At 58.3% G+C, this 13,983-nt stretch overlaps 1 protein-coding gene across 2 annotated transcripts in view; it reads right to left on the bottom strand.

The window, feature by feature from the left end:
• The window catches only part of SHC3 (SHC adaptor protein 3), a 98,422-nt gene that overhangs the window by 28,335 nt on the left and 56,104 nt on the right, over positions 1-13,983 (bottom strand). For both annotated transcript variants that reach the window (XM_039241500.1, XM_039241499.1), the window contains exons 4-7: positions 11,807-11,926; positions 8,961-9,014; positions 4,664-4,715; positions 147-273 (exon numbers count right to left, since the gene is read on the bottom strand). In XM_039241500.1, the coding sequence (XP_039097431.1) occupies positions 147-273; positions 4,664-4,715; positions 8,961-9,014; positions 11,807-11,926 (353 nt within the window). The remainder of the gene's footprint in view (positions 1-146; positions 274-4,663; positions 4,716-8,960; positions 9,015-11,806; positions 11,927-13,983) is intronic.

Below are 13,983 nucleotides of genomic sequence, written 5' to 3'. Positions count from 1 at the left end.
TCCGAGCCTGGAGCCCCATGACCGACCACGTCTGTCCAGACCAAGCCTCACGGAGCCCGTTTCGTGGTTCTCTTTCGAGAGATTCTCAGTGGAAAGCCCACAGAACTCGGGAAGGCCCACACACAGGGTGTCACAGCGCTACTCACCGGTCGTGGAAGGCGGGGACCTTGGAAGGACACTGCAGATACTGCTTAAACCGGAGCTCGAAGGCCTGTCCGATGGAGCCGATGACGTCCTGGGCCAGCCCGTCACAGCACTCCAGGATGTGGCATGCTGGGAGAGCAAGTGGCATGGGCCCGTTAGAGACGCAGGGCCGCCAGGCTCCCACACAGGAGGCCTCGCGGAGGTAGACGCTCCGCGTCCCCCACACGCTGTCCCTGCAGCTCCACCCTCAGCCTGATCCCTGGGCCACAGCCTTGAAGCGTCACCATGGGGATGCGTTTCTTAACGGCTCTGCTCTCAAACACCAAAGGTCCTCTTCGCAAACACGTTTAAAAGTATTTAATTCCAAAACGGTTAACAATTCCTTAACCGTCTACAAAATGCCAACTCAGAGCTCAACAGAGAAACAGGTTTGGAAGGAAATGTGACCAAGAATGTGGCGGTCACAAGGAAGGGGTCCCCCTCGGCCCCCTGAGCCTGGACAACGGTCCCAACCTGGCTCCTGCCGGGACGCCCCAGCCACTCCATGGCTGTCCACTCACTTCCTCGTGGGAGTCAAGCGGCCTCACCGAATGCCACAACTTGAAACTGTAAAAACCCCCTAAAAAGAATTTCAAGGGATACTAATTCACAGGGACCCCCCATCCCAGGCCAGGGCACCTTCTCGAAGGCGGGGCTGGCTGTTCACACAGGTTCTCAGACGAGCAGCTTGTGCTAAAGAGCAGATCAAAGCTGGGCACCCTGTGGCCCCACGGGTGGGTCTGGGGGGGGCGGTCCTGGGGGGCCTGGAGCAACTCCCGGAGGCTTTGCCACGGGCACTCGTGGTCCCACGAGGCCACGCCCTCCCGGTGACCAGGCTGTGGCACAGTAGGTGTGAAGCCGCCAGAGAAGAGGCCGCGGGGGCAGGGGGCGCACTCTGCTTCCCGAGAAATACAAGGTCTCCTCCCAGGCCCAGGGCGGCGCCCAGGGGAGCCCCAGGCCTGCCGCTGTGACCCGCGCTGCCCGATCCTGTGACTCTCGCCGGAGAAAACAACCAGTGCTGTGTCCCACGCCACCTCCCTCTCGCCGATGGCTGGGGTGTCACTGTTTCTCAGGAGGGTCCCTCCAGGGGCTCGGTGGGGGGCAGGCAGCAGGGGGAGGCAAACCAAACCGCCCTCGCGCCGCAGGAAGCCAGCAGGGCACCTCGGGGCTCACGCGGACGGCAGCGGCCAGCCCCGGGGCCCTCAGGCTCCCTGTCCCCCCAGGGCGGGGGCGGGGGGAGCACACTGGGGACCCAGGGAAAAGCGTGTCCTGAGAAGGGCAGACGCCCTGGATCGCAGCGCAAGCCCTTGGGGGCGCTGGGGATGGCCAGAGGTTTGTCCGAAGCGGCAGATGCTCGGCTGTGTTTTTATTATTGATTATTGACTTTATTTTATTAAACATCAGCCGGGAGGCACAGAGCAAGCCCATGGGGCGCGGCGGTCAGGGTCGCAGGGCGGTGCACTGAGCGGTCCCGGCGGTGGTGTCTCCAGCCAGTGAGGCGGCAGGAGTCTCGGCGGGAGGGACACCTGGTCCCCACCTGGGCGCAGCGGTGCACGCCCACCCAGGGGCCGCACAGCGGGGGGCTGCCTGCAGAAGAGGCGAGACAGGAAGTGTCCACCGTCCTTCTGGAACGAGGAGCAGCAGCCGCGGCGAGGAGGGGGCTGCCGGATCCATCCTGTCTACACCGCAGGGAGCAGGAAGCCTGGGTCCCGAGCCGTCTGGGAGAGGCAGGGCCGCGGGAAGAAGCAAGCCCCCTGTCCCACCGAGGGTCGAGCCCTGGCGCTCAGACGCCACAGACGCAGAATTAAATCGCGGCTCCAGGCTCTGGGCCCTGCAGTCTCGGTGCCCTGAGAAAACATGGTCTGTGGGCTGGTGTCTGAGGGTCCATCCGGGGGCCTCTCTGTTCCAAACTGCACCGAATCCAAAACGAACCCTGGGGAGAGGGTGTCCCGGGGCTGCTGTTTCCTCACAACGGTCTCCAGCCAAAACCCATGCCCTTCGCCCCTCACGGGCGTGACTGCGCATGTGCAGGAACGTGAGGTCCTCGCCACCGGTGCCCGCCCCCGAGGAGGGGGCGGAGCCTGAGGGACGGGGGCGGAGCCTGAGGGACGGGGGCGGAGCCTGAGGGACGGGGCGGAGGCGTCGCGGGGGGGCCAGAGGGAGCAGGGACCACGGAGAAGCACGTACGGAGCCGCCGTGTCGCCAAGACTCAAAATACGACGTGAAACCTAAAACATGGCCCAAGGCCAACGTGAGGGCCACAAAACGGGGCCGTTCTTCGTTCGGCCCCTTCGGGGGAAGCTGGCCCTCCTGCTACAGGGCGGGTGGCCTCAGGGTGGGGCTCCTGTGCCCACGTCGTCCCCCCACCCCCACACCTATGAAAAAGGCTGAAGTCACTCTAGGGAGAACCGCCCACCCTGAGCGCCGGCCCCACGCGAGGGAGGAGCCGTCCCCGGGCCGCGTCACGAAGGCCCCGCGGGAGCCGAAGGCGCTACAGCCCCTGTCACCATACAGGCTGGCGGGGGTGGCGGGCAGCGTGTTCCCTCAGAAGGGCCAGCCCCGCGTGTCTTCCACACACAGCAAACGCTCTGGTCGAAGTCACCTCAGCTCTCCAGCTCACGGCTTCCCCGTCGGCGCCCCGTCCACAGGCTGCGCCACGGCTTTATCATCAATAACCGCAGACCTTAGGAGGACCTTAGGTGCCCACGTGAGCACAGAGACGCGCTCGGGGCACAAGGCGGCGTGAAGAAGGCGCTGGAGCCACGCGGCCGCAAGCCGGGACGCCCAGAGGGCCGGCGCGCCGCCAGGGGCTGGGGAGGCCGCAGGGCCCGCTACAGGCTTCCTGCCCCCGCCCTGCTCTCGGGCCTCCGGCCTCCAGAGCTGTGAGACAGCAGCTTCCGGCGTCTTCAGCCACCGGCCTGTGGCGTTCGGTGCGGGGGCCGGGACGGCCCATCGAACCGCCTCCGCCGGAGGGCCGTCGGGCGTGCGTGGAACTGCCAGCCCGCCCTCCTCACCCGGCCGAGCCCTGGTTCTCTGCAGTCATCACGAGAAAGCCGCTGCAAGGCCAAGACGTGGTGGGCTCCGTGTGTTAGCGAGGGGCCTCGGGGACAGTCCTGGGCTCATCAAGGCCACCCGTGCCCCCTTCCCGTCTATGCTCAAAACTGTGTGAACGCCCCCAACTCTGGTTCGGGGTGACAATGTGGCACGTGTAGTCCAGGACTTGGCTCCTCATCTGTGGGGCCCCCTCGCCCCCCAGATGCCCATGCACCTGGCAAGAATAAGGGGTAACACTGTACGGTGTCGTCGTCTCTGACTTCAAGGAAGGAAGGCAGTCCCACCACACCACCAAGCGCCAGCGCAGGGCAGGAGGCACTGGGGCAGGGGGGAATCAGTCCCACACACTCAGGCGGGAAGGCAAATCTTCACAGCCAGACTGGCTGCTGATTTGCAAGGTTCCCTGATCCATCAACCATCTGACCTCTCTGCAAATGCCTCCAGGTCAGGCGGCACAATATCGTGGGGAGAACGGTGAAGGCGTGGACCCCCGGGGTGGGGGGGCGGTGCACTGGGGGGACGAGTCTCTCCATGTGGCACCACCTCGCCAACAGTTAACCTATTCCCTGTGGGCGGTCTCGGAAACGTGTCCAAGACACAGTGTTGGGGTCTCGTGTGCACTGATACTTTAAAAGAAGAGAATATTTGTGTACGTATGTGGACAGAAAGTTCTGTAAAGCAAACTAGAAAATCGTAACAGCTGGGGCCTGGGGTGGAAGGTGGGAGGGAAGGCTAGTGGCAGAAGCATCGACACCCCCCCGGCGATCTTCGTCAGCGAGCTCTAAGTTGGGGCTGTAGGCGCATCAGTATTAAAGGGTAGCGCGCCCGCGGTCAGCCTGCCAGCCCAGGCTTTCGGCGCCCATGGTGGGGCTTTGGTTTTGTACGTGATAAAAGGAACAGAGTGGTGGGTGTGGAGCTCTAGGAATAAAGGGCCCGTGAGGAGGGAAAGTTCATGAACGCCCCACATCCCCCATTTCCAGCCTGCATCTGAGGCCCTGGCAGCTTTGTGGGGTGTGGGTGGACGGCAGGTGAGCATGGACCCCGGGCTGTGCCGGGCAGCACAGGCTTCTCGGGGTGACGTAGTTGGCGGTGGGGCTGGGGCAGGGCAGGGGGACAGTCGAGGAGCATCCCAGGTGTAGCCAAGGCCACTTTCAGGGCATGATGGGGAGCCGCAAGGTGCAGGTCCAGGTGCTCCAAGCCACAGCCACCTGCATGCAGGTGTGTGTCTGAGGCCCGCAGCCGTCCAGCGTCTCCTGCCCCGGCCGAGAAGGCGGCCACCCTCACTGCCTGCAAACGCAGGTGCCGTCAACAGCAGGGCGGGACTCATGCTCGTGCTGGCGCAGCGGCCGGGACGAGGAGGGCCTGGTGTCCAGTGTTAGCCCGACCGCGCATGAGGGAGAGGCTGTGAGAGTCGAGCATTGCTTACCTCTGCGATTAACGGGGTCCTTAGCCACATATGCAACGTAGTCCGTCGTGTCCTGTCAAAGAAAAATGAGGCACCCACGTCACTAATCACGGGCGAGACAGCACGATCAGATGCACGGCACACAAACCCACTCGGAACCTAACGGTCCTAAGTAACAGCCCAGAAAGACAGTACTTCTCAAACTACCATGGCCAGGAATTGCCAGACCTGGTAAAAAGGGGGTTCTGACACGGTGGGGCCAGCACGGGGCCAGTGGCTCTAGCGCTGGGCCGCAGTGGAGTGACCGGCACCCTGTTCTCTGCACGCTGGACCCCCGAGGAGCCTGCACACACTGCTGTCCGTGTCCCAGCTCCCAGATCATCTGTGCCAGCTGGATGGGAGGCTAGGAGGCCCCAGGGAGGTTTGAAGCAATCCAGACGGTTCTGTTATGAGGTAAGGCGACCACTGCTGCCCTCAGCTCTGCCTGAACCAGCCATCGTCAATCTGAGCTGGCGTCAGAGTCCTGTGCCGGCTTTGTGGGGAGGCAGGCTGCTGGGTCCCGCCTTGGGGTTCCGGATTCCGTGGGTCTGAGGCAGGGTTCCAAAATGTGCATTTCTGCCAAGTTTCCAGCTGGTGCTGGCGCTGCAGGTCTGACAGCCACCAGGAGACCAGAAGCAGACATTCAAAGGCCGGTTACACCTTCCGGGTGGATGTGATGGTTCTTCTTCTCCACAGTAAGTAGCGATTTTAATCTCTCAGGATGTTTCACACAGAGGAGCTCCAAGCAGCAGTCTGACTGTTCCGGTGAGACCCGAGGCTGCGTGGTCGCCTCCTCACCTAATTCATGCACGGAGAGGCTCTGGCCTCAGATGTAGGCTGGGCCGCCTCTAAACAGGCAGGGGAACCAATCATTCTCTTCATTCTGGAAAGTAGAATAGACGTTCCCTGCAAAGCTGACATTTTTCAACATTCGCAAAGTCTCGGGGGGGCGACTGGTAAAGGCTCACCCCCTGTTGCAGATTTCTCCCAAGTGTCACTGCTTCAAAGGGCTCCAGTGTTACAGATGAGCTCCCGGTGTTTCAGCATCCAGAAGATTCTGTGTCATGACTGCCTTCGTTACTACTCTCCGTGGGCAGGGGACGACCCCTTCCCTCTCTATGTGTGCTTGGGGAAAACCCTCTGATGGGAGAGGGAGGACAGTGAGGGTGGGGACATATGCTTCAGTCCCAACTCAAGCAATTAATGTCAATTTGTACACAAGGATGCATCACTGAAGTGCTTACTTCAATAGAATAAATTAGCGGAAGGACTGAGTCACCCCGGCGTCTGAGGGGTAGAGACACTCTCCTGCACCGTGGTGGCCATTCCAGAGTCACACTGAGAGCCGAGATCTGGGGGCGTCGGCAAAGCCATCCACCAGTAAATCCCTGTCACTTCAAATGTCTTTGGCTTTACTGTGTTTATCGGTATTAAACTTTTGAATTGGATGGGGGCTTACAGTTCAGTAGGACGTATAAAGCCAAGGAGCGTATACTTATTTCTGTGCATATTCAGGTAACAAAATTAATTTGAGTCAACACTAGTAGGCTGTGCAAAGAAACTCTTCTTTTTAAATTCTTACTCCAGCGTGAGGAATGCTGCCCTGGGGAAGGAAGGCCAGGAAAGAGACGACCCCAGATGGTTCCAGGGCCAAGCCAGGACAGAGCGCTTCTGACGTCAATGTTGACTATTTTCTGGCACACTGGGGGGTGTGCTGGTGCTCAGAGCGTTGTTCTAGATATCACCCAGGCCCATGCCGAGCACCGAGCTCCAGAGCTGGGCCTGCTGGTTGCCTGTCCTCCTCCGGTTCCGTCCTCTGTTCCCCTCCCCCCGCCCCGAGACTTTCTGAGCCTGGCCAGCTCCCGGGCCTCTGCCGGTGGCCTGTGATCACTGGTAATCACAGTAGATTACAGGGCACATTTGGTTTTTTTCTGGGGGGGGGGGTGGACTAACAGTGTTTTTCAGCCTGTCTCACTTGATATTTCAATATACCATTTTCTTACTGGCTGCACTGAAGCACAGAGCAGTGAGTAGTTACACACTCACTGAACCAGTGAGTTACACAGCTAGGTTACACACCTAGCACCAGAACAAGTCATCGAACCTGGGGTTGCTAGTTTTATTTAAACATCTTCCCATATATAATTGTTACAAGCCAGTTTGGAGGGGGAACCCACGCACAGTGCGAATATGCATTTGGATGTGGTTAAAATACAAAGTGAGCAGGCTTCCCGTCCCCTGGTATTGTGACATTTTGTACATCAGAAACAAATCATAAAAAAATACAAAAAAGTTATGAATGGGTTTTAAGGGTCACTGAGTGCTTCCTTTATCTTTTTTAATGGCAAGGGGATGAGGAGATTGGAGGCTCGTGGACCTGTGTACATCCCGGAGAACAAAACAATTTTAACACAAGCCCACGTACTCGGCTTCCAGAACTTTCTACGTCTGTAGGTGCACACATATCATCATTGAGTTGAGGTTTGAGACGAGTCCTTGGAAGATTCTGTCGCTGTGGGTATGTACTGTTTCTTCCTTTCATCTCGCAAGCTGGGTTACCTCCCAAACTTCAGAAACTACGGCTGCGAGCATCACACGGGGCCAGCAGCTGGACGCACAGGGGGTGCGCCTGTCCCTCGAGATACCATCTGTAGACGTGCCTGGGACGCGCCTGACGACGCACACTCCTGCTCTCTACATGTATGTCTCAATGAGGTGTTTCGCTTTATGATAAAATGTAAGAGATTAAGGGACTGGAAAGAAAGGAAAGGAGGGGAGGGAAGGAGAAGAGGACACCACCGGGGGAGAGTTTGAGAACTAGGCCCTGAGAGGAGACAGCGTGAGTCAGTGGAGGTGCTGAGGGAGGTCCAGTGGCGCTCCGCCATCCTCTGCCAACCAGGCGGGGGTGTCGGGGCAGAACCAATCCCTGTCCTGCCAGGGCCCTTGGCCCAAGGGTCTGGCTGGGCTTGACGCCCCCCGGGGGATGGCACGAGGTGGGCAGGGGGCGCGGTGCGGGCTGTCTGCAGGCGGAGACACGTGACTCTACCGGCCTTTAGAAACTTCAAGATGAGAGCCAGCAGCAGCGCTACAGGCAGGTCCCCCAGGTAGAGGGAGCAGGCCAGGGGGGACATGTGAGGTCCTCACGGGCCTGGGAAGCACTCCCTTCTCGCCAGACCTGGACCCGCAGACGCCTACATAACAGAACAACAATAACAACCAAAACGCCACTTCTAAGCCTCATTCCTTTATTATAAAAGACTATTTAGCAGCAAAAGGACATCATGCCAGGATATAGAACAATTTTTCTTTTTGAGTAAATTGAGCTCCAAGAAAACACTCTGTCGTCCTAATTTTTAAATATCTCCCTGGACTGGTGAAAACGTGGCCCGGGCCAGTGGGAAATGGCACGATAGCGGTCGTGGCGCCGGTGCTTTCTCCCTCTCCACTGCTGGGAGGGCGGACTGGCTCTTCTTCCCCGAGATGGTTTCCTGCCCTGCCTGCAAGCTGTTTCCAAGGGCTGGCCGGCAACAGTGAGCAGCAGTTAGTGCCTCTGGGTCTGGCTCTGCTAGGGGCAGGGGGAGGTAGAGGAGGGGAGGAGGGGGAGACGGAGGGGGAGGAGGGGGAAGGTGGGAGGGGAGGAGGATGGAAGGGGATGAGGAGGGGAGGGGAAGAGGGAGAGGGGAGGGGGGAGGGGGAGCAAGGCGTTTGTAGGTCCTGCCTCTCATGATGCCACAACTGAGCACTGAGACCATCTCCCAGGGCTCCTGACCAAATATGGGGAGCGAACTCCCTTGTGACCTTCTTAATAAAAGAAGCAATGCAAAAATAGAACATTCCCATTCTGCTTTCCCCTTCTCCCTCTCTCTCTCTCCTCCTGCACTCCTTCCCTGCTGGCAAAGCAAACCAGTAAGACTATGACATTAAATGTGGAGAGAAAAATTCCAATTTCAAACATCTATGAATAAACCAGACTAAGTAAACTCACAGGCTGCGCGTAGACTTAAGCTCTGAAACCGCAGGGCCCTGGTGGAGCCCAAGAGAAAACAGGAACGAAGCGGGACTTGCAGTCGTCAGACTCTTCAGGAAGCCAGCACTTGATGCATTTTTGACCGCTTTGGGCCAAAGGAATGAGAACTAACGGTAGTTGAGAAGAGCTTATGGAATCAGGAGGGGACGGCCGTCATCACATTTGCACAGTTACCTTTCCCGTCCCCTGGAAGGAAGGCCCCTCCTCGGAAATCCCCAACGAGAGCACGGAAAAGCCGCCCCGGGCACTTACCGGGTCTCCCCCGGAGGCGAACGAGATGGACTGCATGTGGTGGTTCGCGATGATCTGCATGCCCAGAACGAGAAAGGAGACACACTGTTAGTGCCCGCCCCACACCCTGGTTTGTAGGCAGGCGACACCACAGGGTTTCCTAGGAATCCACGGAGTGGGCACCCTGCGAAAATACAGCGATGGAAGTCGTGATGCTCGCTGACGGTGGGTGCGCTTTCCCGACACCCCAGCGGCTCTGTGAGCTCACTTGGGCTGACAGCCCCTGAGGGAGGAGGTATGGCCACCCCATTTCACAGATGGGGACCCCGAGGCTGAAGGACCACAGCTGGCCGTGGGCAGAGCCGGGGCCACACAGGGGGTCCTAACGACCCTGGGAGAAGGAAAGGGTCTCACCCCCACATGGAAAGCAATTTCTGTTTCCAGAGACACATGGGGTCTTCAGTGCTGACCCAGGGCTGGCGTGCGGGGGCATATGGGTCACAAGGCCTGCTGACGAAACGGGCTGTCCCAGGCACTCTCGCGATCAGTTCTATCGATGTAAAGGCCAGTGAGGTCATTCCAAGTCCATTTTAAACCCAGAAATTTCCAACAGCTTTACAAACGGTAGCGGAATTCAGTAGACAGTAAATCAGAAGCTGCCCTAAACTTAAACCACATCAGTTTCCCAAGCTATTTTTATCACTTCAGAGACAATGTAATGACACTGAAGTGAATTCCGGGGGTGGAAACGGGGGCCCCGCCTCCACCGCACCAGCACCCAGTTTCTTTCTGCACAGCCCTGCAGGCCCTCGCCGGCGGGCGGTGGGAAGCTTCGGAGGTGAAATCCTACCGTGAGGGCTTCCCAACCATGTTCCTGTGACACTCAAGCAAGACCGTCTGAACCAGGAGAAAGCCAGACGTTTTAAAATGCCACAAAGGCACGTGCAAAACCACCTGGGATCTAGAAAGACCTGAGCATATAAATGGGTGGAAACAGGGAGGCCGGTCCTGGGGCCTGTACCAACCCCGCCGGGTCCAGCTACCAGCTGCCGCGTGCAGCCTTCTGGAAGCTTCCTGCCCCCAGCCCCAGGACAGGGGGCTAACAGGAGGGCAGCAAAGCACCAGCAATTCCCACACGAGGATAAAGTTCTAGAAAGTGTTGATTTCTGCCTAGTTAGCTCTTGCTTACAGGGCAGCCCTCATACTGGGGTCTGGAAACTGAAGCGGATATTATTATAATTGAGGGGAAAGCAGAAGTCCTATCCGGTCACAACGCAGGACCCTTACTGTGCCGTTGTATTTCAGACCTCAGGAAAGATAGAGGTTAAGTGGAGAGCAAGCAGTTTTGAGCTCGTGAACCTCGAGCAGGTGTTTTCTACCGAGAGAGGTCACCGAGCGCCGGGCAGGAGAGCGGCTGGGACTTTGGCGGCTGCTCTGCACGGGCAGGGCAGCGTCCGGCAAGGATGGCTCCTAATTTACAACAGCCAGGCCGCCACGGGAAGCGGGGCTGTGTGAGCTGGGGCTCCTGCCCGCCATCCCGGGCTGTGCTCCTCCCGTCCCGGAGGGCGGCTCCCCTGCCCCGACTCCTGGGCTCAGCCCCACACCCCTCTTCCTCAAAGGTGAGGACACAGCCAACCAGCCCCAACCCCAGCACGGCCACATCCCTTCTGCTCTTCCTGAGCTTGTTTCTTTTCTCTTAAGGGGGAATGAGGTGTAATTAGCAGGGATTAGGACGTGTACCCACAGAATTGAGGACCACGGTCTCAGGATCCCTAGAAACATAACAGCGGACACCACATAGTGTAAGAGTGGATTTGGGCGTGTGGTTCAGGGCCGAAGGGACCCGCCTTGCAGCCTGGGGCCGCAGGTGCTCAGCCTGGAGAGAAAGGCGGAGCCCGCTGAACTTTCCCAACCCACCGCCTGAATGTCAGTCACCCCACCTGTCGGAAGGACCAACGTGAAAACACAGGGATTGTCTGTGAGGCAGGCGACGGAGAAGGAATGGAGAAGGATGACCCAGGGAGCACTGAAATCAAGAAATATATATTCGGCAACACAAAGGTGACCCGGGCACCCGGCACACGGGCAGAGTCAGAGGTGTGTGGACGGCCGTCGCTCTCCCCGTGTGGACTTCCAGCTCACACTGGTGGCAACGGAGCCCCGGGCTCCGCAGAGAACACGCCCCTTTGCGTGTCTGAGCGTTTTCACCTGTTGGTGCCCAGGACGGCCGCTGAGACGCCACTGTTCCAGGGGACAGAACTGGGGCCCGAGAGACCTGAGACAGACCTGCGGAGAGGCCAGCGCCGCACACAGACCCGCCCCAACGATCGCCACCGCCAGGGGGCCTCGGCCAGCGAGCGGCAGACCCCCCCTCCCCGCCGGGCGCCTCCCTCCCGTGGGCCACGTGCCGCGGCCTAGGACGGTGTCGACCGCGAGGGGCCCGGGTGAGGAACTGCTGAGACAGACAAACTGTGGTTCGTTAAACCGCAACATGCCATCCACTTCAAAGCGGATAAAATGTGGAAAGAAGACGTGGGCCGCCGAGTCAAAGACACATGGCTAAAGGGCGTGAGACAGAGGGGTATCAGGAGGAGCCCGCGGCAAATACGGGCACCTGTTTCTACGCTTCAGGTAAGTCAATGACTTTAACATTATCCTTTTGTAAAAGCAAAAAGGTAATTTATGGCAGAAACAAAGAAAACTAAGTCCATCTATCATTCCGTTGGTGACCCTTCAAAGGGGCCAAGGTTTGCCAGCTAGTAGAGATTTTAGACAAATGTGCTCTGCCCGGACCCAGCAAGGCCGGGTCCCTGTGGAACCCCCTCGGCGGGGACTCTGGGCGGCGCGGGGGCCTGGCGCCTACAGACCTGCTTGGAGTCGGGCGTCCGCAGGTTCAGGCTGGCGGTGGATATGGTCAGGGAGATACTCATCCCCGCAAACTGCAGGTTCCTCTTGCCCAAGATGCTGGACAGCATTTTGCTGGGAGGCTGTGAAATCAAGCGGCCAGATTTTAGCTTGTGGTTCGCGGGAGGCCACACTGTCACAGCTTCTCTGTTTTCTGCGCGTCCCCAACCCCCCACTTCCCGCTCTCACTGGCCATGTGTAGGAGGCTGTGCCATGAAGGAGCTGGCAGGCAGGAGCCCACAAATTCTGGGACACACGATGGGCAGGTACAAACACGTCATATGTGCACATGGCTGAGGGCCCTTGAGGGGCGTCAGCACCATCCTTCCCCGGGCGGCTCCCGTCAGTCACGAGCCTGCGAAGGTGCCACGGGCCAGTGCTCACAGCTGCCAGGCTCAGACACCGGTTCCAGCCCCTCGGGGGCTCAACTAGTCAGGGCTAGAGGAGAGGGGTCCCGCTCACAGGATAAACGTCCCGAGCCTGCTCACTGCGGAGGGGCCTCGGGCTGGAACGTCCTCCAGGCCAGCACTCGCACGCAGTAGTCACAGGTCCCCACAGACTTGCCCCCAGGAATGCTGACACCTGTCTCTGACCAGGGCCCACCGACCGTCCTTCCCTTTCAGATTAGAATGTCCCTCGGGGCGCCTGGGGGCCCAGTCGGTTAAACATCTGACTCCAGTTCAGGTCATGATCTCACTTTTCATGGGTTCGAGCCCCGCATCGGGCTCTGTGCTGACAGCTCAGAGCCTGGAGCTGCTTCAGATTCTGTGTCTCCCTCTCTTTCTGACCCTCCCCAGCTCACGCTGTCTCTCTCTCTCTCTCTCTCTCTCTCTCTCTATTACTCTCAGAAATAAAGAAAGAACATTAAGAAAAAAAAAGATTAGAATGTCCCCTCCTTTGATATGCTAATTACCACTAGTTCTTGACCGGGCACGCTCTGTTTTTTAATCCCACAGAGCTATTTACAAATGCAGATGCCTGGGCCCCAGCCCCTGAAATTCTGATTAACTCATTTCTGAGGTGGAGGAGGCCCCAGGCTTGTTCCCACCACCCTCACCAGCTCTGAAAGAGGGGCTCCCTCGCTCTGTCCTCTGATCCCCTCCTGGTGACTGATGTGAGAGTCAAGATTCAAAGTTCTCTGCCTGAAACCCAGCTTCTCAGATGTCCCTGAGCTAGAGCTAGAATGACACAACCCACCCACTGGAAGAATGAGGGGGGAGGGGATCAAGCAGGCCACCTGCCTGCAAACCTTAGTCCCAGGACAGATTCAGGGACATCAGAGACACTCTTCAGGGCACAGACAGTTCTGACGGTGGCTACTTCCTTCCGTAACTGTACCTGCTAGACTTCTAACCAGAGACTTTTTCTGAGCTTTATCTCTTAACCCGCTTTCTCCCCGGCCGGTCTAACCATCTCCAGAGTGAAAAAGTGAGCCCCGGGCTGAATGTACAGTTCCTGAGCCCAGCCCAGCCCCTGCCCACACTGGCTCCTCATCTCTGTGCCTCAGTTGTTATCACCTGTAAAATGGGGATATTCCGTGGTGCTCTGGAGCTGGCTGTGCCAGCTAGTAAGAGACGATTATTAGATTTTTCAGGAATTCTATGAGCTGGTTGTTAAAAACAGCTGCTATGAAAAGTTAATTTACGTAAACTTACAATTAAATAAATTACATTAAAAAAAAACAGACACCAAATACTCAAAACTCATCCCTTCCAAGCTGTTTCCGCTACATTAATGGTCATCTGTGCCACTCAGGCCCTTTGTGCCCGCCGCACCTGTGAACAGGTGGAAATTCCGCACAATGACGTGCCACTGCGCGTCCTTGGGGGTGTGACACTGGAGCCTGAAGTGGGCCAGGCGGAAGCACGTATGCTACGGAAACTGGCAAAGGTCACAAACGTACTACTTAGGACTCGGAACCCAGAAAACCGCTTGTTAACTTGAGCAGCACAGCACCAGGGGAAGGGAATTAATGCCATAAAGGCTTCGAGGAGCACCAGCCCCATCTCATGTGTCTGTTTGCCTCACCGTCTGCTGGTCTGGCCGGCGGGGCACAATCGGGCGCTGACTTGGGCCAGCAGTGACAGCCAGCGGTCTGCCAGCCACAGGGCAGGGGACCCCAGGCTCGCGTTGTTTGAAC

Source organism: Hyaena hyaena, unplaced genomic scaffold, assembly GCF_003009895.1.
Source record: "Hyaena hyaena isolate Hyena2069 unplaced genomic scaffold, ASM300989v1 scaffold_194, whole genome shotgun sequence".
Classification (NCBI taxonomy): Eukaryota; Metazoa; Chordata; class Mammalia; order Carnivora; family Hyaenidae; genus Hyaena; species Hyaena hyaena.
Note: the sequence above shows the minus strand (reverse complement) of the source record. Positions and strands in the feature narration are given on the sequence as shown.